General features: G+C 46.7%; 1 protein-coding gene across 2 annotated transcripts in view; it reads left to right on the forward strand.

Annotated features, from left to right (window-relative positions):
• Nucleotides 1-26,358, forward strand: part of MLLT1 (MLLT1 super elongation complex subunit) — a 67,176-nt gene that overhangs the window by 14,912 nt on the left and 25,906 nt on the right. For both annotated transcript variants that reach the window (XM_072787623.1, XM_072787624.1), the window contains exon 3: nucleotides 1,642-1,724. In XM_072787623.1, the coding sequence (XP_072643724.1) occupies nucleotides 1,642-1,724 (83 nt within the window). The remainder of the gene's footprint in view (nucleotides 1-1,641; nucleotides 1,725-26,358) is intronic.

Raw genomic sequence — 26,358 nt, forward strand, 5'->3', positions numbered from 1 at the left:
ACTGCCCTGGTCAATGAGACCAGAGGGGCTCCTGAAGCCTGAGCCACAAGCTGGTCCCTTTCTCCCTTGTGGTTTGCAGACTGGGGTCCCGCACAAGACTTTTCAGTTGGCCCTGCCTTTGAAGGTCCCTAGTTATTCCAAACCTACCCTGTTGGCCAGTTTTGTTGGGACAGATGAAAGTCATGAGATCTTTAACGTGTGATACTGGATGAGGTACCTCAGAGCTGAAAAGATTCTTTTCAAAGAAAAACCTTACACCATTTTAATTTGTAAAAATCCTTTTTCATTATGTTCCATGCACTGTTTTCCAGCAGTTTCCAGCCCACTTAAGAATTACCTGACTGGTGCAGACATGTGCTTAATGGTTTTTCACGATTGGCGGGATGTTTTCCTGTCTCCCAATAGTGATTGCCTCTGGAGAGGGAGAGGTGGAGGACCAGGGGAGCTGACTTGTACTGCTCTGATTTTTCTTTTTCTTTTCTTGTTTTTTTTTTTTTTTTTTTTTTAAGATTTATTTATTTATTTATCATAGACAGAGAGAGAGAGAGAGGCAGAGACACAGGAGGAGGGAGAAGCAGGCTCCATGCCGGGAGCCTGATGTGGGACTCGATCCCAGGACTCCAGGATTGCGCCCTGGGCCAAAGGCAGGCGCTAAACCGCTAAGCCACCCAGGATCCCCTTTTTTTCTTTTTTAAGATTTTATTTATTATTTATGAGAGACACAGAGAGAGAGGCAGAGACATAGGCAGAGGGAGAAGCAGGCTCCTCCCAGGGAGCCCGATATGGGACTCGATCCCAGGACCCCAGACTCACGACCTGAGCTGAAGGCAGACGCTCAGCCGCTGAGCCACGTAGGCATCTCTGATTTTTCCTTTTTTTTTTTTTTTCAGAGCAAAAACTTCTCTTTTAATATGTAGAAAACTTAGTTTACTTAAGGAGAACAGTGTCTTCCTGACAGCATGCGTAGCAAAACATTGAGGTTCATTCTGGAGGGCGTGGTTGCTAGAGGTCATTTTACTTGTACTTTGCTGTTCTTTTCAGTTTCATTTTTTTTTTTCTTTTTTTAAATCTCTGGGGTTAACAAGTCTCCATTCAGTCACTTGGGAATGCCTTTGTTAGGCACTAAAATGGAACCCCGGAGAGTCCCAGCAGAGACTCATCATCTCCCATCTCCCCGTGTCTGTGTCACTGGCACCCAGCTGGGCCTCTGTTCCAGTATTTGAGTGAGCAGTGGCAGGCAGTGGATGCTGTCCTCTCTGCTGGGGGTGCTGGGGCCCCACGGGGTCTGGCACCTTACCCGAGTTATGCTCACTGCCCTGATTCGGTTGAACTTGTGCGGCCTGTGGCTGGCAGTGGCTCCTCTGTCTTAGCTAGTCTCAGGCCCCTTCCTGCACCCCTCAGTGGCTTTCCTCCTGTGGCGGGGTCACCTTTCTCCTGCTCTGCTCCTTCTCTGCCCTGCGGTGCTTCGAATTCCATGGGATTCGACACTCCCAGGGGGAGCTGGCCTCCTGAAAAGCCAGTCCTGTGAGGCCAGCTGAGCCCCCGAGAAGAGGCACGGAGGGGCCACCAGTTTACTGCTGCTGGCGGCTGGGCCTTGGAATGTGCGGGAAGCTGATGATGCATTTTTCCCTTTCTTTTTAGTGTGCAAGGAGCCCCCTTACAAAGTGGAGGAGTCGGGTTACGCTGGCTTCATCATGCCCATCGAGGTGTACTTCAAAAACAAGGTAGGATCCTGGAATAGCAGCAGTTAGAAGGACACACAGTTCACAGAGGGGGAGGTCGAGCCAGGGATGCATGTTGGAATCACTCGGCGCAGACATTGGGTAGTGTGCTGGCTCCATGGAGTGTGGTGTCCATCTCCTGTGAAAGGTGGGGCTGGGGAACTGGCCTGCTGGGACAGCGGTGGGGAGTGCAGGCGGACATGGCCTCCCACTCAGTTGCCCTGTAGGTGTGTGTCAGCCATGACATGCCGCGACAGGGCCAGGTTCTGTGGATGGTCTCAGGGGCTTAGTCACCGGGCCAGAAGCAGTGGCCAAGATGCAGGAATTACGTAAACGTCCAGTGGTAGGCCAGTGATTAGATGTGTTTATGGTGCATCTGTACAGAACCTTCAATGACCTGGGGGGGTGGGGGTGGGGGGTTAATATTGTTGAGTGAAAGAAGTAAGCTTATGTATATTATTCATAGAGAAAAGGGATTGGGTCCACCAAAAATGTTAAAAGGGTAATCTAGGTGGTAGGATTGTAAGGGGTTTTTGTTTTATTTTCTTCCATGTGTTTTTTTTTAAACACAATGTGTGTGTGTGTGTGTGTGTATATATATATATATATATATATATATATATATATATATATATATATATATATATATATATTTACATGTGTTTTATTTTGTCTGGGCTGCTATATAAACAACAGAAATTTACTGCTTACAGTTCTGGAGGCTGGGACGCCCTATATCAGTGTGACCACTCAGCGGGGGAGGGCCCTCTCTGGGTCACAGACTTGCTCTGTCCTCAGGAGGTCTGTGTCGGGTATTATTATTATTATTATTATTATTATTATTACTGTTAATTTATTTGAGAGAGAATAAAAAAACATGAGTGGGGAGAGGGACAGAGGGAGAAGCAGGCTCCCCACTGAGCAGGGAGCCTGACCCTGGGATTATGATCTGAGTCAAAGGCAGACGCTTAACTGACTGAGCCACCCAGGTGCCCCAGTCTCTTCCTTAACACTCATCCCATTTAAGAGGGCTCTACCCCCAGGACCTGATCACCTTCTGAGGTCCTACCTCCTCATTCCATCACCTCCTGGAGTTAGGACTCCACATAAGGAATTTTACGGGTCACATTCAAACCATAGCATTTTTTTTTTAAAGCCCAGGGATTAAAATAAAACAAAAACAAAAAAAGAGCCTTTCTGGAGCCTGCCTCTGCTCCTCACAGGCGCCACCAAGAGGCCATGGTGAGCTTTCCTGGCTCAGAGATGTGCTTTTCCATAGGCACAGTTAGACTGCAGGCAGCTCTGCCTTGTTTTAGGAAGGAGAGAGCTCCCTGGGAGGCTAGCTGATGCCACCACTTGCCTAATGAGTCCCTTGTTTATACCTGGCTCTTCTGCAAACCACCAGGCAGCAAGGGCCTGTGGGAGTGGTGCTCAGGTGTGCTAACCTACTGGGAGCCGAGTGCCATTTCGCTAGTATAACTCAGTGGGATTTGGCTGTGGCCCGTCTTGGGCCCAGGTCACAGAAGCCTGGATCATCCCGAGACTTTTGGGGGAGAAGACCCCAGGCCAAGGGAGTGGCCACTCTTGAAAGAGGAGGCCAGCCTGTGTGTGGGGCAAAAGCTCCATGTCTCTTCAGCAAGGGCAGAGGAGGAGAGGAGAGACCACCCTGCTGGGACTGGGGCTGGGCCCGGGCCCTGCAGCAGGCAGTAGGGCAGTCTTCCGAAGTCCAGCCTGGGGAGGCCTCTCAGTGCTCCAGGAGCATGGAAGAGGGGGTAGGGACTGTGGAGGTGGGACTCCTGCTGGGGTGAGTCTCTAGGCAGGTGTCGCTGGCCTCTTAGCTCCCTGGGGGGGAGCCTGTGCTGGGAGGGGACAAAGGCAGCCTGCTGATGGCTGGGGAGCTTGAGTCCATTTGCAGAAAGCTCTTGGTATTCATGTGCACTGGTGTTCTGAGGGGCAGCTGGTGTGGGACAGCTCATTTCTGGGTTAACTAGATTCATTCCTTTGAGGTTTAGAAGCAGTTTGGGGTCCCCCAGGCCAGCAAGGCCTTTATGTTTCCTGAGACCTGTCTGCTCTCTGGTCCCTGACACACAGACCTTCCTCTCTCTACTGGGAGCTGTGTTTGCAGCCATCTGGGCACTGGTGGCACCCATGCAGCTTCCTGGTATCCCCTAAGGGCCTGCCAGGAGGCTGGGGCTGAGCCCAAGGGAGGAAGTCCCGCACAGAGGCTGTGCATGGCTGCATCAGTGGCACTGGCTTGTGGAGCCCTTTCTCCTGGCCCAGGGACCCTTGCTGCTGTCCAGGTTTTCTCTCGAGTTGTTGGCAAGAGGCAGGAGCACTTGATGCCTGTGCCTTAGCTGGCACCTGTCCTGTGGTGGTTTCTATGGCCTCTGTTAGTGGCTGTCGCTGCCCCAGGCCTCCAGCCGGCTGGGGGATGCTGATCAGTTTCACGTACCCCCACAGAAGGCACGGCAGCTCGGAGGGGTCTTGGGGACCATCCAGACCCTGTTCCAGCTTCTTGGCCATGAGCCGCACGGAGCCTTCTGGGGCGCTCACCCTCTAGAGGAGGGGTAGTGCTCAGCGTTGGGCAGGGAGGCAGCAGCCCCAGCCCTTACTGCCTCACCCCTCACCTCGCCTGCAGAGTCTGCTGCTGGAAGCCCCACCTGGGCCTAGGGGCTGCTTTCTGTCTTCCCTGGGCTCTGTGGGGGCTCGTGGGCGCCTGCAAGGACTGCTCCATCGGGGCTGCCAGTCACTACAGGACACAGAAGCGTTGGGTTTTTTTGTTTGTTTTTAGCTTCATTGAGGTGTAACTGACAAAATCATAAGACATTTAAAGTGCAGCACGTGATGATTTGGCAGTTGCATACATTTGTAAGAGGATTTTCCCCATTGTGTCAACTAACACATCTACCACCTTTTGTTGGGTGGGGGTAGGGTGGGGGGGACACTTAAGTTCTACTCTTTCAGCAAATCTCAGGTAATGGTAAATTACCAGCTATAGTCGCCATGTTACACATCAGATCCTCAGACCTTATTCATCCTACAGCTGAACATTTGCAGCCTTTCACCAACCTCTCCCCACTGCCTCTGATAACTACTTTCTACTCTTTCTAGAATTTTTTATTTTTTAGGTCCCACATATAAGTGATACAGTTGGTGTCTGTCTTTCTCTGTCTGGCTTATTTCACTTAGCATAATTTCTCCAGGTTCATCTGTGAGGGATTTTCTTCTTCAAAATTTCAAGCCCATTGAGATTTCCCAAGGTCCAAATCCCAAGCCAAATAATATTCCGCTGTTTGTGTGAGCGCTTGCCACATTTTCTTGATCCATTTATCCTTCAGTGGGTACTTAGGTTGTTTACCAGAGCAGCATTTTTTTCTGATTTTGAGGCTCGAGCCAGGCCCCTGTGTCTCCAAGCCCCTCAAGATTGCTGTGGACTGAGCCCCAGAGAGAGTGTCTCCTGCTCCAGCTTACACAGCAGGTTGGCGGAGAGCCGAGGTGGCCCAGCATTTCCTCCCTTCTGGCACGTCCACTACCTGGGATTTTATGAAGTGAAGTTCACCTCCCGACGCCAGGAGATCATTTCAGTGATTAAGAACACTTGTCGGGATCCCTGGGTGGCGCAGCGGTTTGGCACCTGCCTTTGGGCCAGGGCGCGATCCTGGAGACCTGGGATCGAATCCCGCATCAGGCTCCCGGTGCATGGAGCCTGCTTCTCCCTCTGCCTATGTCTCTGCCTCTCTCTCTCTCTCTGTGTGTGACTATCATAAATAAAAAATTTAAAAAAAAAAAAAAAAAGAAAAAAAAGAACACTTGTCCCAGAGAAGAGCCGCTTCTCTCCCTTTTTATGTTTTGGTCTGCGTGGGAACTGCACGTGAGAGCGGCCCTCCAGGCTGAGCTACCCTGTGTGTATCGAATCTCAGACCACGTATCTGAGGGTGGCCAGGGAGCTCTTGGAGGGAGAATCAAGTGCCTGACCTTTGCAGTCCTCTGGCTTGGCAGGTGGCTTTGTGGGGCTGGCTACGTGTTCGGGGTGTTTGGGTGGGCGTGGTTGGCGCTGTTTATTGAGACCCCCTTCTCAGCCTTGTGCGGTGGGGGAGACCTAGGCCAGCCACATGCAGAAGCCCCAGGTGTTATGAAACCCAATTTGCAGATGCAACCTGCGCACCCCTGGAGGAGCCACAGGGAAGGTCTCCACCCTGGGCCACTGCGTCTCAGGGTCTTGTAGTGCTCTCTTGAGCCCTGCAGCCGGACTTCCATACTGAGTTCCCAAGGTTCCACCCCTCCGTCCTGCCCCTGGTGGGGAACAAAGGGAATTCCTGGTGAGCCTTTGGCCGTAGGACTTGTCCCTCCTGGGCACAGCACCCTCACCTATACTGGGGCATCGAAGAGGAAGCAGAGAGGACCCCTCTGAGGGTGTTCTAAATCCCTGTGTGCTCTTTTCAGTCCAGTCAGGATCCCTGGACTTTCTTACTTGGAGTGAGCAGGCATATGTGTGTGTGTGTGTGTGTGTGTGTGTGTGTGTGTTGCAAGGGCAGGGTGGACCCAGTGCCCCTGGAGCTTCTAGTCCCAGCTCTTTGCCCTCCCTGGCATGCCGCCACTTCCCCAGGTGCCCCTTTAGAGGGCGCACGTGTGCAGCTCACCACCCTTGTGTGTCCAGCAATCCAGGGTGGCCTCTGGTTCAAGTTAAGAGGTTTTGTTGGAGTCTGGTTTCTTGAGGTACAATTTACTTAACAGTATGGTTCTCTCATTTTAGGTATCGTAGGTTTTTAAAATTTCGGCTCGTGTTTCCATTTGAAATCTGTTGGTGCACAGCTGTTTTTTCTGTTTAAAAAAAAAAGGGGGGGAGATCCTGTTCCTTGGTGTTGACTTGTCTGACCGATTCCTGTAGAGGCTCATGTGCCTGGGGCAGCAGTGCCTCTGTGAGCCTGAGTGCAGAACTGCAGCATGTTCTTACTCAGGACAAATGCTGGACTTCTCTGTTCCTGGAGGAGGTTTTGCCCCCAGAGCTCTAGAGGGCGGCCCTGCACTGGGAAAGCCCAGGAAGGCAGGCCTGCTGTGGGAGGGGCCAGGGACTTGTGAGTCCAGCAACACACAGGTCCTGTGGGGTGTGTGCCCTGGGCCAGGTGCTCTGCTAAGCAGGTGCTTACTGAGTCTCCAGAGGAGGCCTGGCGGGAGCTGATCTCCCCAGTCTCTGGAGGAAGGAGCTCCTGGATAGCCGGTCACTTGGTGAAGGCCACGCAGTAATTGGCAGACTGGGATTCGAGCCAGCAGAGCCTGTGATTGTGTATGTACACCTGTTACATACATACCCCAGACAGGCATGACCTAGGGCGTCCGCTGGTCACAAATCCTGGTGTTTGCTTACATCTGGGGGACAGGGCCAGTGTTTTAGGTATTGTGTTCTGCAGCTGTCTGAATGCAGGTCCCTGTTTTTGAAGTTTTGTGAAAATCAGACAGTTGTGGGGAAGTGAACACCAGTTCTCTGCAAAAGGAGCTTCTATAGGTTTAGAGTACTGGTTGAAGCAGGGGCATTATGAATGGATCTCCTGATGGCTTTTCCACCCTGACTATAGGCAAGAGTTGCATTTGGTTCTTCAGCTGTAGGTGAGGGAAGTTGATCTTTGAGACAGTAGGCAGAGGGGGAAGTGAGTGGACAGGTTACTTCCCTGGGCCTCAGTTTCTCTATCTCCAAGATGGGGTTTTCAGGGCTGGTGGGAAGACTCAGAGAGATGAAAGGCAAAGCACTTGGCCCAGTGCCCATCACTTAGGAGCATTTGGTAAGCGTGTGTTATTACTGTTGCTGTGGGGATGGTGTCCTCTCCTGCTGGTTAATCTGCGTAAGAAAGGTGAGTGGAGACAGCAGCTTCTGAGGCCCACAGGCCCAGAGGAGGTCAGGGTTCCAGAGATGAAGAAAGATGACCTTTAGCTTTTCTGGTGAGTGGGGTGGATCTATGCCCACAGGAAAAAAAAAAAAAAAAAAGGCACTTTCTCAAGCACAGGACATTTTCTCGTGTAAGCCTGAGGGGTTTTTAGCCTCTCCTGACCCTGACTATGGCATTGTCCGTAAAATGAAGGAATTCTACTTTATGTGGTGTTTGGCAGTAGTACTTATGTGAGGCCGCACTCCGTCTGACCTGTTGGCAGGATGTTCTTTTACACATAAAGCACTCCTTTACCCCAACGGGAAAAAAAATTGGACTGGGAGGGGGAGCTTTGTCTTATTACAAGAATAATATGTGCATTAGTGAGCATTTTTATTATACCACTTCTGACCCCAAATGGGAGGTGTCCTTTCTAAGGCCACTTCTCCAGCTCTGACTCTGCAGACACTGGTTGGGTGTCCTACAATTAGATTCAATTCTGACATTATCTATTTGCAGCTAGGACAGGCCCCAGAGGTTAAGGACTCGGCCCCATAGAACTGCCCCCACTTGAAATGCCAGTTGCAAGCCCAGGCCTTCCATATTTTTAACTGATGAGTTCTCCCCTCTTCAGGTTACATAATTTGCTAGAAAAGCCTGGAAAACTCTGACAAACGTTTTACTTAACAGTTGATTATAAGGGATACAATTGAAGAACGACCATACGGAAGAGGTGTGTGAGGTTGGAGGTGTAGAGCTTCTGTGTTCTCCCATGGCACGCTACCCTCCCAGCACCTCCTGAATTCACCAACGTGGTGCTCTCCAGGCCCCATTGGTTAGGGGTTTTTATGGAGGTTCATTACATAGGCATGACTGATTAAGATCACTGGGCATTGGTGAGTCACAGCCTTCAACCCCTCACCCGTCTCTGGAAGTTGGGAGGTGGGGCTGGAAGATTCAGTCTTTTCATCAAGGCTTGGTCTTTCTGGCAACCAGCCCCATCCCACCACCCCTGTCTAGGGGCCCACCGAGGGTTGCCTCCTTAGAACCAAAGATGCCCCATCACTCAGGACATTCCAAAGGTTTTGGAGATCTGTGCCAGGAACCAGGAACAAAGCCCAGATGTCTTTCTATGATACCACAGTTATCAAATAAAGTCTTTTCCGATAGAGGTGAAATTCACATACAGTTAACTATTTTATTTTTAAGATTTTAATTATTTATTCATGAGAGACACAGAGGGAGAAGCAGGCTCCCTGTGGTGAGCCTGGTGTGGGCTTTGATCGCAGGACCCTGGGATCATGACCTTAGCCAAAGGCAGACTCTGCTCAACTGCTGAGCCACCCAGGCATCCCTGTAGTTAACCATTTTATTTAATTTTTTCCTTTAAGATTTTATTTACTCATGAGAGACAGAGAGAGGGAGAGAGGGAGGGAGGCAGAGACACAGGCAGAGGGAGAAGCAGGCTCCATGCAGGGAGCCCAATGTGGGACTCGATCCTGGGACTCCAGGATCATGCTCTGGGCCGAAGGCAGGTGCTAAACTACTGAGCCCCCGCAGGGATCCCCTGTAGTTAACCATTTTAAAGTCAAAATTTTCCATCTCTCCATTGTCCCCACCCGCACCTTCTGATAACCTCAAACCTGCTTTCTTTCCCATGGGTTTGCCTATTCCAGACACTTCATCTGAAAGGAGCCATACAATTTGTGTCCTTTGGTGTCTGGCTGCTTTCACTTAGTGTTGTTTTTCCAAGGTTCCCCTGCTTTGCAGCGTGTGTCGATGCTCCATTTCTTCTTATGACTGAGTAACACTGCAGCGTGTGGTGGCTACACAGGCCATTCCCCTTAGTCACAGGGGTCATGTTCTGTAACATCCCCATCAGCACAGAATTAGTGACAACTGAGCCACTGTTGCCAGGGGAAGGGAATGCAGGATTGGGCTCCTGGGAGCCTCTGGTCCTACGTTCGTCGACTGATTGATATGTGGCCATGTGTTCTGTGTGTTTTCGTCTACAGACACCGTATTTAATGTGTACTGTGACTTCATTAACTCTGAACTCACGGCCAGCTGCCTGAACCACGCCTAACGGATTTTCTTTGTAAGGCACCTCACAGCCGTCCTGTGTTTAGGCCCTACATAACATTTCAGCTTCATTCCTGGGGCTCTTTCAGACAGCAAAATCACCAACAAAAAGCACAAAATGTGAAAACTATGGCACTGAACAGACCACGAGAAGGTCACTGTTGACAGCCTGAGAGCTGAGACAGGAAGGCAGAGCTCCACCATGTTCTGTGTCAGCTGGGTACGAGCATGTCGGGAAGCTCAAAGTTTTCGCCCCTCCATGCATGTCTGTGAACGAATGTGAAAGCCACAAGTGTTGATTTTCGGTTTATAAATACATTTTAGTGAGTAGCCAAATTTACAAATATGGAATGCATGAACAGTGAGGATCATCTACGCTATAATTTGTTTATTCGTTCATCTGTTGGTAGACATGTGGGCTGCTTCCGCTTATTTGCTACTGTGAATCGTGCTGCTATAAGCATCCTTGTCCATGTACGTGTTGGAGTTCCAGTTTCGATTTCTTTTGGGTGTGTACCTAGGAGTGGAATTGCTGGGTCATGTGTTAATTCTGTCTTTAACCTTTACGAGGAACTGCCAAACTGCTTGCTATACTGGCTGCACCATTTTATATTCCCACCAACAATGTACAAGGGCCCCTATTTCCCACAAACTCCTTGATGCTTGTTATTTTCCATTAAAAAAAATTGGCGGGGGGGATGCCTGGATGGCTCAGTGGTTTAGCGCCTGCCTTCAGCCTGGGGCGTGATCCTGGAGTCCCAGGATTGAGTCCCACATTGGCCTCCTTGTATGGAGCCTGCTTCTCCCTCTGCCTGTGTCTCTGCCTCTCTCTCTCTCTCTCTCTCTCTCAGGAATAAAAAAAAAAAATCTTAAAAAAAAATTTTTTTTATAGCCTTCCTAGTGAGTATGAAATGGTATCTCATTGAGGTTTCGATATACATTTCCTTAAAGACCAATGATAGTGAATATTTCCCAAGCTTATTGGCCATTTGTATACCCTGTTTGGAGAAATGGCTATATACTTCCTAAGTCTATTTTTAATTGGATTGTTTTTAATTGGACTTTTGTTGTGGAGTTATGAGTTCTTTATATGTTCTGGATAGTAAACCCTTACCAGATGTGTGACTTACAAATATTTTCTCCCATCCCATAGATTGTTTTATCATGTTCTGATTATGTCCTTTTATGTGTAAAAGTTTTTGATTTTTATGAAGTTCAATTTATCTATTTTTGTTTGTTATTCACACTTAGAATATAAAATCTCAGACTCCATTGCCAAATCAAAAGTTGTGAATGTTTTTCCTGTGTTTACTTTACTTTTATAGTTTTACATCTTATATTTAGGTAGTGTATAATTTTGAGTTAATTTCTATAAATGCCATCAGATGGGGCTCAATTCATTCTTTTGCATGTGATTATTGGTTTGTCCCAGCACCATTTGCTTGAGAGACTACTCTTCTTGTTGAGTTGTCTTAGCATTCTTGTTGAAGATTAGGTGGCCATAGATATTTGGGTTTATTTCTGAACTCTCAATTCTATTCCATTGGTCTTTGTGACATTATATTTTGATTGTTGTAATTTTATAGGAAGTTTTGAAATTAGGAAATGACAGCCCTCTGATTTTGTGGGGGTTTTGTTTGTTTATTTTTTAATGTGGGTTTTGGTTTTTTGAGGCCTCTGCGATTCCATATGAGTTTTATGTTTGGCTTTCCGTTCTTGCAAAAAAGACCACTGGAATTTTGATATGGATTGCATTGAATCTGTAAATCACTTGGGAGACATTACTCTTCTAACGATATTAAGTCTTCCAATCCACAAACATGGGAAGTCTTTCCATTTAATTAAGTTTTCTTTAATTTCAGCATTTTTCTGTACTTTTCAGTATACAAGTCATTTACCTTCTTGTTTAAATTCATTCCTAGGTATTTTATTCTTTTGCATGCTGTTGTAAGTGGAATCGTTTTAATTTCCTTCTTGGATTGTTCGTTGGTGGTATGTAGAAACAACTGATTTTTGTGTGTTGATCTTATGCTTGCAACTTTACTGAACCTGTTTATTTTTTTGTAGCTTCTTTGGGATTTTCTACATGTGAGATACTATCAGCAAGTGGACATAATTTTACTTCTTCCTTTCCAACTTGGATGCCCACCTCCCTCCTTTCCCTCCCTCTTGCCTCATTGCTCTGGCTAGGACTTCCAGTACAGTATTGAATAGTAATGGTGAAAGTGGCCCATCCTTAGCTTATTCCTCATCTTAAGTTTTAAAGCTTAAGGCTGAGTTTTCAGTCTTCTGCCATTGAGTATGGTGTTCATGGTAGGTTTTTCATGTTTGTCCTTTCCAGGTTAAGGAAGCTCCCTTCTGTTCCTAGCTTTCTGTGTGTTTTCATCATGAAAGGGCCTTACATTTTTGTGAACTCTTTTTCTGCCTCTGTTGAGATAATCACTTGGGTTGTTTTCCTTTGTTTGTTTTTATTTTTAAAGATTTCTATTTATTCATGAGAGACAGAGAGAGTGGCAGAGACATAGGCAGAGGGAGATGCAGGTTCCCTGCAGGGAGCCTGATGTGGGACTCGATCCCTGGACCCGGGGATCACGCCCTGAGATGAAGGCAGAAACTCAACTGCTGAGCCACCGAGGCGTCCCTTGTTTTTGTTTTATTAATGTGGCCATATTATGTTTTGATTGGTTTTCTTACATTGAACCACCCTTGCATTCCTGGGATAGATAGTGGTTATGTATATAATCTTAAGTATATTATTATTATTTTTTTTTAATTTTTATTTTGTTTATGATAGTCACACAGAGAGAGAGAGAGAGGCAGAGACATAGGCAGAGGGAGAAGCAGGCTCCATGCACCGGGAGCCCGACGTGGGATTCGATCCTGGGTCTCCAGGATCACGCCTTGGGCCAAAGGCAGGCGCCAAACCGCTGCGCCACCCAGGGATCCCAATCTTAAGTATATTAAATGCTAGTGTTTCTTTGAGGAATCTTTATTTGTAGGGAATATTGGCCTGTTCTCTTGTGGGGTTTTTTGTCTTTGGTATTGAAGTAATGCTGGCTTCTTAGAATATGTTAGGAAGTATTCCTTCCTCTTCTGGTTTCGGAAGAGTTTGAGTAGAAAGGTGTTAATTCTTTGAATGTTTGGTAGAGTTTACCAGTGAAACCATCTGGTTCTGGACTTTTCCCTAATGACTAAAGGCGATGAGTGTGTTTTCCTATGCATCTTTGTTATTCTCTCTAAAGAAGTGTCTGAATGTTCAGAGTGTCTGCCATTTTCTAAAAGTTGTCTGTTTTCTTACTGAATTTGGGAGATTTCTTTATATTTCTGGATACTAGTCCTTTACAATACTTTTAATTGGTGGCTTGTCTCCTCAGGCTCTCAGGACTGTCTTGCAAAGGACAGAAGTTCTTGGTTTTGATGGAGTCCATTTTATTGATTTTGCCTTTACCAGTTTGTAGTGTGTGAGGGTGTGTGTGTCTGTGACATAATACTTATCATTTTAGCCATTTTTAAATGTACAACTCCATGGCATCAAGCACATGTACAGTACTGTGCAACCGTCACTACTATTTCCAGAGCTTTTTGATCATCCCAAATAAAACCATGCCAATGAAACAATCTCTCCTCCCCCTGCCCTTGGGAACCTCTGTTCTACTTTCTTTCTCTGTGAACTTGCCTGTTGTAGGGACCTCGTACAATGCTGGTCCTTTGTTATTTGGGTCTCTCTGCTGAGCGCCATGTTCTCAGGGTTCATCCATGTTGTAGCATGGGTCAGTGCCTCATTCCTTTTTTTAAAGGAGTACTTTTAAAAATAGTACTGTGTGGATATAGCCGCCGCATTTTGCTTATCCATTTATCTATCTAGAGACACTTGAGTTGCTTCCATGTTTTAGCTCCTGTGAACACTGCCATTATGAACATGAACATAGAAGTATCTCTTTGAGATCCTGCTTTAATTCTTTTGGGTATATATCCAGACATGCAATTACTAGGACATATGGTAAATCTATTTTTAATATTCTGAAGAACCACCATGCTGTTTTCCACAACAGCTGTTGTGGAAAGTACTGTTGCAAGTACTGTTGCAAGGTCGCTGAGTGCAATGGCCAAGAAAGAATTCCTGAGACGGGGTATGGTGCAACTTAGTTTATGTAAGTAGCACAGGGACAAGACCCATGGGCAGAAAGGGGCTCTACTTTTGTTGTATAGAGCTGGTAGTTATATGCTTAGTGCTGAAGGGGGAAGGGATGGGCAAGGAGTATTAGGTCATAAATGTTTTCTTCAAATTTCTACTTGAAAAACTACTTTCGCAAGATTTCTCTGGTGCTTATCACTCAGTTCGATGTTAACTATCGGTGAGATGTAGAGGCAGTCATGAGCCCCTTGAAGAATGTAGCAACCGGCATGTATCTGATCCTTACCAGAACTATGCAGTCTATAGGTCAGCCTTCCAGGCTCATGGTGAACATTTTTCTGCTTCTATCCATCAGTGTTGAAATATTAACAATATGAAGCCTTCCAGTCCACAAATATAGATGTCTTTCCATTTCTGTCTTTTTTTCATTTCTTTCAGTGGTGTTTTGTAGTTTTTATTGTACAAATCTTTTACCTCCTTGGTTAATTCCTAAGTATTTTACTCTTTTTGATGCTATTGTAAGTGGATTTGTTCTCACTTTGTTCCTTGTTAGCATATAGAAATGCAGTTGATTTTTTTGTGTTGATTTTGTATCCCATAACTTTGCTGATTTATTTGTTTGAACAGTTTGTGTGTGTGTGTGTGTGTGTGGTGTGTCTTAGGGTCTTCTACATATAAGAGGATATCTGGGACGCTTGGGTGGCTCAGCGGTTGAGCATCTGCCTTCGGCTCAGGCTGTGATCCCAGGGTCCCAGGATTGAGTCCCACGTCGGGCTCCCTGCATGGAGCCTGCTTCTCCCTCTGCCTGTGTCTCTGCCTCTCTCTGTGTCTCTCATGAATAAACAAGTAAAATCTTTTAAAAAAAATAAGAGGATATCATCTGCTAACAATAATTTTGCTTTTTCCTTTCCAATTTTGATGCTTTTGTTTTAGCTTTTCTTTTTCTTGCCTTGTGCTCTGGCCATGACTTCCAGCACTGTGTTAAATACAAGTGGCGAGAGGCATCCCGGCCTTGTTGCTGATCTTGGAGGAAAAGGGCTCCATCTTTCCCCCTTGAGTGTGGTGTTGCCTGTGGGTTTTCTATATGTGGCTTTTATTATGTTGAGATAGTTTCCTTCTGTTTCTAGTTTGCTGAGTGTTGTTTTTCATCAAAAAAGAGCATTGAATTATGTCCAGTGTTCTTTTCTACATTTATTGAGATGATTATGGGATTTTTTTTTTTTAATATTGCCGTACTTCAGATAATTTTATCTTTAGGAAACGAGCATTTAATGATAACCTAGGCCAGGGGCTCATTTTACAGGCAGGAAAATGACAGATGAGGGACATTAACCTGCCCCAGACTCCACAGTGAGGACAGAGGAAAGCCAGGAGAGGTCTGCCCTCCCCTTCCTCTCGGAGTCTGGTCTTCCCTTCTCTCTCCTGGAACACTGTGCTTTTTGCTTTTCCTTGGAACTTAAATGTGTTTGTGTTGATTTGTGTGATGTCTGTTTCTGCCTCTAGAATGTTAGCTCTCGAGGGCAGCACCCCGTCCGTCAGTCACGCTCTCGGCTGTCCTGGCCTCCAGCACAGAGATGGCCCTGGGTAAATATTTGTGGAATGAATGAATGGACAGACCAGATGGATTCTAGAGGGGGCAGCTGTGTACCTCAAGAAGTCTTGTGACACGACTGCTGTATGGTGCCCCCCCCCCCGACCTTTTTAGAGACTGAGGTGAAATTCCTAGAACAGAAAATTAACCAGTTTTAAGTGAACAGTTCAGTGGCATTTTAGTGCATTCACAGTGTTACACAACCACCACCTGTATCTAGTTCCAGAATATTTTCTTCAGCCCCAAAAGAAAGGCTATGCCCGTTGAGCACTTATTCCTCATGTTACCTTGGTATCTGGCTCCTTTCACTTGGTGGAACATTTCTGAGTTCATCTGCATTGTAGCATATATCATACTGTCCTTCTTCGTGCCTGAGTAACATTCCACGGCATGGATGTGGCACAGCCAATGGACATTTGAGCTGTTCGCAGCTTTTGGCTGTCATGAATCGTCTGCTGCCATGAACATGTATGTGCGTGTGCTTGTCTGAATACCAGTCTTCACTCTCTTTGGGTGGATTCCTAGGAGTGGAATTGGTGTGTCATGGTATTTCTGTGTTTAACTTTTTTTTTTTCATCTCAATACCCAATGTGGGGCTTGAAATCATGACCCCATGATCAGGAGTCACATGCTCTTCTGACTGAGCCAGCCAGGCGTCCCCTCTATGTTTAACTCTTTAAGGGACCACCAAACTATTTTCCAGGGTCGCTAAACTGTTTTTACATTCCTGCCAGCAGTGTGTGAGGGCTCGTTTCCTCTACATCCTTGCCAGCACTTCCTTCCTTTTTTTACTTATTAGTTTTTTTCAACCATAGCCATCCTAGTGGGTGTGAAGTGGTATCTCATTGTGGTTTTGAATTGCATTTCCAAAGTGACTGATTATGCCAAGCGTCTTTTCATGTGCTCGTTGGCCAGTCACAGATCTTCTCTGAAAAAACATGTATTCGAGGCTTTTGCCCAGTTTTTAATTGAGTAGTCTTTTTGTTGTTGAGTTGTATGAATTCTGGATAGGTCCCTGTATTTTTTTTATTGTTATTTTTATATATTTTTTGAAGATTTTATTTATTCATGAGAGACACAGAGAGAGAGGCAGAGACATAGGCAGAGGGCGAAGCAGGCTCCCTGTGGGGAACCTGATGCAGGACTTGATCCCAGGACCCCAGGATCATAATCTGAGCCAGAGGCAGACGCTCAATCACTGAGCCACCCAGGTGCCCCTGGATAGGTCCCTGTTCTTAAACACTGACAGCAAAACACAGTATTGGACAGAATGAATGTATAACGTGAACATCCTTGAGTAGGGAGTTCAGGGTCATTGAGGGGCATCCAGATGCCCTTGATAACATGTTGACCCAGAAGCCCGTTTGAGCTATGGCTGATTTATTCCTGTGGAAAGTGAACTAGACCAGTATGCTAGGGCCACTCAGGACAAGGGCAGTGTGTTTGGAACTTGGTGTCCTAGGACCAAGAAAGTAAGTGGAGTTTTGCTGAAATGCTCCCTTTATATCTGCATGTTGTCCTGGAAGTGGCCAGATGCATTGGAAGCCCTTCCTGTTCCAGTGTATGAATTACATTGCATATGCTGGCTGTCCAGTAGAAATATTTAAGCCCCCCATGTAATTAAAGTGTTTTTAGTCAGAACGCCTGGGTGACTGAGCGGTTAGGCACTTGTCTTTGGTCCAGGGCGTGATCCTGGGGTCCCAGGATTGAGTCTCACATCGGGCTCCTTGAGAGGAGCCTGCTTCTCTCTTTGCCTATGTCTCGGCCTCTCTCTCTCTCTGTCTCTCATGAATAAATAAATAAAATCTTTTTTAAAAAATTGTTTTTAGTAGCCACATTTAGAAAGGTCAAAAAAGAAACAGGTGAAATTAATTTTAATAATGTAACTTAGCCCACTATCTCTAAAACATTGGGTCAACATGCAATCAGTATTTTCAAATTCCTGAGATATTTTATATTCTTTTTTCATATTAAGTATTGGAAATTTGGTACGTGTAATCACACTTACTGAATCATCTCAATGTGGACACGAAATTTTATCAGGCAGATTTGATCTGTATTTAGATTCCATGAAATTCACATTTGAAGAAGTAGATTTACAAACTCAAGTTGCGGGGCAGCCCAGGCGGCTCAGCGGTTTAGCGCTGCCTTCAGCCCAGGGCCTGATCCTGGAGACCCGGGATCGAGTCCCACATCAGGCTCCCTCCATGGAGCCTGCTTCTCCTTCTACCTGTGTCTCTGCCTCTCTCTCTCTCTCTCTGTGTCTCTCATGAATAAATAAATAAATAAAATCTTAAAAAAAAAAAAAAAAAAAAAACCACCTCAAGTTGCTCCAGATGTACATAAAGGTGTTTCATTAATAGCCAAGTATGGACTGTCTTATGGTCAAGATTTTTTTTTTTTTTTTGGTAGATTTTAATTTTGAAATAATTTTAGAAACACAGTTGCAGAGACTGTGCAGGGTCCTCATATTCTCCACATCCTGCTTCTGTAATGTTTATATGACCACAGCACACAGTATTAATTCAGATTTATAGACTTCCCCATTTCCTAGTGGATTTCCCCATTTCCTAGTGTTCTTTTTCAGTTCTGGGATCTACTTTAGGATCCTACATTGCATTTAGCATCATGTCTCTTTTGCCTCCTTCAGTCTGTGACAGTTTCTCTGCTTTTCCTTGTCTTTTCTGACTCTGACATTTTAAAAAAGCACTAGCCACGCATTTTGAAGAATGCCCTTCAACTTGGGTTTGTTTGGTGTTTTCTCATGATTATATAGGATTACAGATTTTGATAAGACCACAGAGGTGAAGAGCACCCCCCCCATCACATCATACTAGGCAGGACTTGATATTAACTCCACCTGTTACTAAGGTTGTTAACCTCCATCCCTTTGTTAAGCCGCTGCCTGCCAGGCCTCCCCACTGTTGTTACTATTTATCTCTTTCCAGTTATTAGAAGTAACTCAAGTCCAGCCCACACTCAGGCAGAGAGAAATTCAGCTTCACATCCTGGTGGGCATGGTTCAAACCACCATGGTAACTAGTATCTATTTGAAGGAGATACTTTGAAACTATGCAGTTAACCTGTTTCTTTTTCAGTTTTCATCTGGTATATGTTTCAGCAATCCATCAGTGGTGTTGATGATGATTTCCATTTCCTTCATGTCTTTCATTATTCATTGGAGTTTTTCTGTAAGGAAGAGTTGTCCCTTCTTCCCCATTTACATACTTATTCATTCATTCATTTATATCAATATGGATTCATGGATATTTGTTTTTTTCCCTTTAGATTATAATCCAGTCCTATTATTGTTTTCCAACTGATCTCACTCTGACCAATGGGACCTCCTTCAGGGGAACCCCTGTGCCTTTTCGTTATGTCCCCATGGGTTTTCGGGCACCATAGGGTTCTCAGGCTTGTCTTGGGTTTCCCTGCTCTGGCCCTAGAATCAGCCAGTTCTACAGGAGCCCTGCTCCCCTTTGTTAAACAACGGTACATAAAAGCCAAGATCTGGGAGTGAAGTGTGCTTTTTGCTAGGGTATCACTGCCTTTGGATCTCTCCTGTGATAGAGCTGGGAGATATGTGCACGTGTACAGTTGACCCTTGAACAGCATGGGTTCAAACTGTGTGAGTCCACTTTGATGTGGATTTTTGGATAAACACTGCTTAGGACTGTAAATGTATTTTTTTCTTCCTTATGATTTTTTAAGTAACATTTTATTTTCTCTAGCTTTATTGTTAAAGATTACAGTATGTAATAACAAAACATACAAGATGTGTTTATCAACAGTTTATATTACTGGTAAGGCTTCTAGTCAACAGTAGGCTATTAGTAGTAGTTAAGCTTTGGGGGCACCAAAAGCTTATATGCAGATTTTGGACTGCTGGGGTGAGGGGGGTCAGGGGGTGAGAGGAGATCGGCAGCCTTAACCCCTGTGTTGGTCAAGGGTCACCTGTGCTCACTGCCCCCGCCTGCGTTTTTTTCTGCGTCCATCTGTCAGCGCGTATATCACAGTGAACATCAGCTCATACCAGTGCTTCCACCTCCAGTCCTGCACCAACAAGTCTTTTCTAGCATTCCTCCATCGCTTAGTTGAACTTTCTCTGAAGGGAGAAACCTGACCCTCTTACTGTTGAGCTCCAGCGGACTCGGAAGGTAGTTTCCAAATTGCTGACGGGTACTTCCTGGGAGAAGGAAATTTACCAGTGTGAGGACAGTGTCCGTGTGTCGCTTGCTTGGTCTTGGGCCTCCCAGTGTCCAGCCAAAACACGGCTTCTTCACTAGGTCGTTTATGACAGCCCTGTGGCTCCATCTTATCAGTGTGGTTAGGTCTGCGTTTGTGGTCTGGTTAGATCCATTCGTCACAGTCTACATTCCATTGTGGACCCCTCCTCCTGCCCGTCTGGTGGTGGTTATTGCTGTTTTAGTTTGTTTTCAGTGAAATTCCGGGTTTTGACATGTGGTTGTGCATCTGCCACCACAGCGCCATGCGGATCACTTCCGTCCTCCCCCACGTCCCCTCACGCCGGCCCTTTGAAGTCAGTCCCCTGCCCCGTTGGTCCCTTGGAACCACTCATCTGTTTCCCATCCCTGGAGTTTTGCCTTTTCCAGATCGTCGTATAAATGGAACCGCACGGCATGCAGCCCTTTGTGTGTGGCTTCTGTCACTTGGCAAAATGCGCAGAAGATCCCTCCGTGTTGTTGCCTGAATGTGTTGCTTGTTCCTTTTTATCGTGCGGCTGCGCTGTGGTTCATTTACCCGTGCGTGGCTTGAAGGGCATCGCAATTGTTTCCGGTTCTGGGGGATTATGAATAAAGTTGCCCTAAACATTTGTGTGTGGGTTTTTGTATGAACGTAAGTTTTCAGTTCACGTGGGTAACAATCCCGGTTTGGGCGGGGTCTCTGGAGGCACGGAGCAGGTGTGCTTGGCTCTCTAGGCTGTGCCAGCAGCTGTCTGCTGTTCTGCATTCTTGCCTGATGGTCGCTCTTCTCCATTTGCACCTCCCCGGGGGGTTGTATAGTCATGTCTCTCGTTTTTAAAAAATAGCTTCATGGAGAATTTAATTCACATACCATATAATTCATACATTGAAAATATACATTCCATTGGTTTTTAGCATATTCGGAGTTGTGCCACCATTACCACTGATTCCAGAATATTCCTTCACCCACAAAGAAACTCCCCATTAGCAGTCACTCCTCCTCCTCCCTCCCTCTAGTCCCTGGCAACCACTAATTGACTTTGTAGCTATAGATTTACCTCTTTTGAACCTTTCATATAAATGGAATTGTATTTAAAAAAAAATGGAATTGTACAGTGTGTGGCCTCTTCTGACTGGCATCTTTTATTTTGCGTAATGTTCGCAGAGTTCATCCACATTGTGGCACACATCAGTACTTCATTCCTTTTTATGGCTGGATATATTCGATCGTATGAATGGACCACATTTATCTGTTCATCCGTTGATGAGTGTTTGGGTTGTTTCCACTCTTAGCAATTTTGTGTGCAAGTTTTTGTGTGCATATGTTTTCACTTCTTTGGGGCCACATATGTTGGAGTGGAATTGTTGGATCATATGGTAATTCTGTTTAATTTTTTGAGGAACTGCCCTACTTTTTCCTGTAGCAACTGTACCATTTTACATTCCCACCAGCAGCACACAGGGTTCCAGCTTCTCTTGTCTTCTTGCCAAGTACTTCCTGTTTTTTTATTCTAGCCATCCCAGTTGGTGTGAGCTGGTATCCCTAAACCTAAACCTAAACCTAAACTTAAACCTAAACCTAGGGATCCCTGGGTGGCTCAGTGGTTTGGCACCTGCCTTCGGCCCAGGGTGTGATCCTCGAGTCCCAGGATCGAGTCCCATGTCGGGCTCCCTGCAATGGAGCCTGCTTCTTCCTCTGCCTGTGTCTCTGCCTCTCTGTGTCTCTCATGAATGAATAAATAAATCTTTTCTTTTTTAAGATTTTATTTATTTATTCATGAGAGACACAGAGAGAAAGAGGCAGAGACACAGGCAGAGGGAGAAGCAGGCTCCATGCAGGGACCCTGACGTGGAACTCGATCCCGGGTCTCCTGGATCAAGCCCTGGGCTGAAGGTGGCGCTAAACCACTGGGCCACCGGGGTTGCCCTAAATAAATAAATCTAAAAAAAAAAAAAAAAAAAAAAGCTAAACTAAACTAAATCTAAATCATGAGGTTTTGATATGCATTAACCTGCTGGCTAATGACAGCATCTTTTCATGTGTTTGTTTGCAGTTCCTTTATTTCCTTTGGTGAAGTGTTCAGAACTCTAGAGGTTTGTTGTTGTTAGTTGGGTTAGTTGTTTTCTTGTTGTTTGAGTTTTAAGGCAATACATTTTGGATACAAGTATCTTTATCTTAATACTGTGAGGGTATTATGGAGGACTCATTCAGAAAGAGGGGAAATGTGTAAGGAAAGGCTTTCCTTAAGAAGCCAGGTTTACCCTGAGATGTGCAGGTGGGTAGGAGTCGGCGGGATGGAGAAGACCAAGAGACACCCTTCTAGGTGAAAGCAGCCACACTGTGTAAGTGGCGAGTCAGGGGCACTTGGGTTCAGAAGGGAGGCTGGTGATTGGCAGGGCAACTCAGCCCAGGCACATTGGGAAGCCATTGGAGTGTGCTGGCCATTGAGGGGAAAGGGAGCACTTCCTTCAGAAAAAGCCCTCTCAGACCTGTATGTGGGGAGTGGGTGTGCTGTTAGACCCTTGGTGAAGGGTTGATCCCTCTGCTGCCTCTGGGTTCATCTGCCTCTGGCCAGGGCTCCACAATCCCCAGCAAAGCACTCATCTCCTGCCCATCCCAGATTGCTTTGTGGTGGCATGGTCACATTACAGAGCATATCTGGTTCAATGTTTTCTGGAAGTAATTCAGTGGCTGCCCGACAGGAAGTACTTGTCTGTGTCCCAGATGGGAGGTGGAGTTGGGGCCCTAAAGTGTCCTCATGGGAGGGAGGCTCCAGGGTTTGGTCTTGGGCATAGTGAGTAGGTGTGGGATGCACCTGGGGGCTGCTGCCTCTCCCTGAGCGTGTGACCCCTGAGGATGCGATCTGCACCCCTCACTCCCCTCCCTCTCTGGGCTAAGATCAGTTCTTACGAGCTCCTTCAGTTTTGCCAGTTGGTAACCCCATGATATACCTGCTAGTGTTCATGGCACTTTGACCTTGGCATGGGAATTGCTGTTGTGGTTTGGTTTTGAGTCATTAGCTGAGGCCAGCAGCTGGACTCAGTAGTTCTAGTTCTAAGGCGTCGTTTGTTGTGACTTCATTTTCCCTGGGAATCCTCTTAGATCTGATTTTTTCCTTTTCAAAGTCAAGCTGGCTCCTCGTAGTCCTGAGTTTCTGGCTTGGAGTGATTGGCAAAACCAAGAGGAGAGAAGGGAATCATTTGTGAAATGGGAACAAGAGGTTTTCTACGCCCAAGGCAACTGCTCTTTCATTTCTCATGGTGCCCGGGCCTGAGGCCAGCGGCCCCGCCTGCGCCCTGTGGGTGTTTGTCAGGGAGTGAATGCTGGCCTGGGCACATTTTGGTTTTGAATTTGCAGCTTGGCTGTTTCATGGTGAGATGTACCATCAAAGTAATAACACACTCCGGGAGGAGGAAAAGGTGTGCACGCTGACTTTAAGAGATAGCCCAATTTTCAGAAGTGGTAAAGTATAAAGTTTGTTTTGGTTATTTGCTGCTAATATTAGACATCCTTCCTGCCCTCCACCCCCACCCCCTATAATAAGTTATTATTGGACAGTGAGCCCTAGCCGTCACTAACTCTCCATGGCTTTACTCAAATGCTATTATCTGAGGTCACAGGAGGGGCATTTTGGTACATTTGATTTGGAGGTTTGCATGGTTTTATTTGGAAGAGGTTTTTTTTGTTTTGTTTTGTTTTAAAGTGAGTTAAAACCGTGCTTGCCAGCTTCCTAGCCTACTCAGAGGCATCTTCTTGGACACATCTTGGCTGACTTGTGTTTTGGGGAAACAGCCATGTAGACAGTGTGGTAGGATTGGCAACAAGCTGGTGGGGGCCCCAGGGCCACGGAACCCTGTGCTCTTCTGCCCCTCCCCACCCTCTCTGGAGTGGAAAGGGTCCTGGCCTGTGACACCTTCTCCCCTTGGGCTGGGCTAGGCTTCTCCCACCTGCTCTCAGTTTAGGCTGAGGCTTGGTCGGTGAGAGCCAGTCTGGAATGATTGGGTGGGGAACTCATGTTCACCTCTTGTAGCTTGTCCCTTCTAGGGTCACCACCATTTTGGCTCTGTCTGAACCTGGGTCAGCTTCTGGGGCTCTGCAGAGCTCAGGAGGCAAGCATCTTCTGCAGAGCCAGCTGCTGGTAGTTTCTCTGCACAGGGACAGTTGGCTGGTTGATGCAGCCCATGGGCCCAGCCCTAACTGGGGGATTGCTGAGGAACCAGAACAGGAAGGGATGTGGTGCTAAGAGACCCAGGGAAAGGTCAGGGAGCTGCCAACTTGTGACAAGCCGCGTGAATGCCAGCCTGCTATGCAGTGACTCTTTCCCTGTAGCATCCTTCTGTTCCTCCATGTGGGACCCCAGAAGCACCCCTGGTTTCTAGAGGGCAGTGTCTGGAGAGGGGCGGAAAAGCATCTGGAAAGAGCAAATGTGTATGAGAAGAGACTTAGCCTGACCCCCGGACACCAGGAGGGACAGTCTACCCTCCAGCTTGGCTCCCTAACCAGTGCCTTCTCCTGAGCTCCTTGAGAAGGGGATAGAAGAATCTGCCTGGAGTCAGCTTCTCTGAGAATCTTTCTGGACTGAATATGTTTCCTGTAAAGATGGGAATCATGTAACTGAGTCATTTGCACTGTCACCCCCCAAAGTGAGGGAGGAGTGCAGATGAGGAGGGCAGGACAAGCCATAATGTCAACCGTAGCTCACCCCTGTGCTCACTTGGGGCCAAGCCATGGGCTCATGCAGCCTCGGTTCGGACATTGAGAGAAGTTGTCCTGGGTTCATCGTGGCAGAGCAGTTGTAGAGAGGGCAGGGGGAGGGCCAGAATGATGCCACCTTACTGGTCAGAGCCACAGTCTCTCCTTCCTCCTTCCCTTGTACACCCAGAACCCTGTGGTTTTATTTCCTCCTCTCATTGAGGCTCAGAGAGGTGGAATGGCTTGTCCAGGGTCATACAGTGAGTCGATGGCAAAGCTGTTTTGCTATCCAGAAGGTCTTGGACTACAGAGCCCACAATTTTTAGCCCACATTGCACTGTATTCCTTAAGCCTTTTTTTTTTCTTTTTTCTTTTTAAAGATTCTGTCTATTCATGAGAGACATAGTGAGAGAGGCAGAGACATAGATAGAGGGAGAAGTAGGCTCCCCGGGATCAGGAGCTGAATCAAAGGCAGATGTTCAACCACTGAGCCACCCAGGTGTCCCCCTTAAGTCTTTTAAAGTCATTTTTCTGCATCTAACTACAGAGGTGATGGGTGTGGGCTGCAGGAATCAGAGTCCCCTCTCCTGTCTGTCTCCCTGGAGTGAACACTATAAGCAGTTAGTGAAGTCCATCCAGAAGCAGTTATTTTCTGTGCGGGTGTGTGTGAGAGAGACAGGGAGGGAGGGAGATGCATTTCTAAACAAATATCTGTGGACCTCCCACAGCAGTCCCCCTAACTCTACCTCGTTTTTTATGACAGCTGCGTAGCACACTGCTTAGCTTAGACTGGCTGTAGAGTCCCTTGCGCTTCCTGGGGAGGGACACTGGGCATCGCTAGGCCTCTCACTTCAGAAATGCTTTGGTGACCCTCCTTCAGCCTCTGGAGTCCTGGAAGTGGAATTTCAGATTTGGTGGTGTTTGTTGGCTGCAGTGCTTCCCTTCCTCTCTTTCCCTCCTGGGCAGGGGGCAGTGTCCCTTGTCACCCTGGCTGCAGTCCTGAGCAGGTGCACCATGGGAACCGAGAGCCAGGCGCGGTGCAGCCAGGTCCACAGGAAGATGCTGGAGGCTGTGGTCCGTGTGCTCGGTGGCCTGAGCTTCGTTGGTTCTGTGTGGCCTTGGCCAGTGATTAAATGCCACTAAACCTCAGTTTCCTCTCCTGATATGTGGGGAGAGCAGTGACTAACTCCCAGAGCACTGGCAAGCACCAAGTAAGGTGCTAGGTGAGGCCTGTGATGCAGCACCTGGCCCTGGGAGGGCTCTGTAAGTGGTGCTGGTGGCCAGGTGGCTACTTGAAGCAGATGTCTACCTGCATTCACCTTGGGGCCAAGGAGGATCCCTGGGGATCCAGGGATGGAAAATTTTGTTGGCCTCATCTGGGCTCCTTGAGAGGTCCTGTCTGCATCTTGTCCCCGGTACCAGAAGAGACTCAGGTGCAGAGCTGTGAGCAGGGCTGGGTGGAGCCAATCCTGTACGTTAAAAGTCTTTCAAATGTTGAAAAATATACACAGTAGAGTAGCGGAGCAGACCGTGCGGCACAACACCTACCCCCCACTCTAGCAGTTACTCACTTGAGTACAGTGCTGTTTTCATTTCTAGCCCCAGGACTATTTTGAAGCACAAGTCCAAGACATCCTGTCTTTTAATCTGTAAATATTTCAGTCTGTGTCTATAAACGATAAACCTCTTTTTAAAAGTATCTAACCACCGTGTCATTATAGCTGGGAACTAATAAATGAACAATTCTTAATATCAAACATCCAGTAACATCAGAGTTTTCCTATTATCATGTGTGTATGTGTGCGTGTGTGTGTGTATATATATATATATTTTTTTCTTTTTAATAATTTGTTCAAATCAGGATTCAGATAAGGTTGGTGCATTGTTGCCGGTTGCTGCATTTCTTAAGGTTCTTTAAATCTTTTCTCTCTTTCCCTTTTCTCCCTTGCAAAGCATTTTAAGAAGCTGTATGGTTTGTCCTATGGGGATATTGCTGACTACAGCCCTCTAAACTGGCAGTTAGATATAGGACCATGATCAGATTCACGTTTAACTGTTTTTTGAACCCTA

This window comes from Canis lupus, chromosome 19 (genome assembly GCF_048164855.1).
Source record: "Canis lupus baileyi chromosome 19, mCanLup2.hap1, whole genome shotgun sequence".
Taxonomy (NCBI): Eukaryota; Metazoa; Chordata; class Mammalia; order Carnivora; family Canidae; genus Canis; species Canis lupus.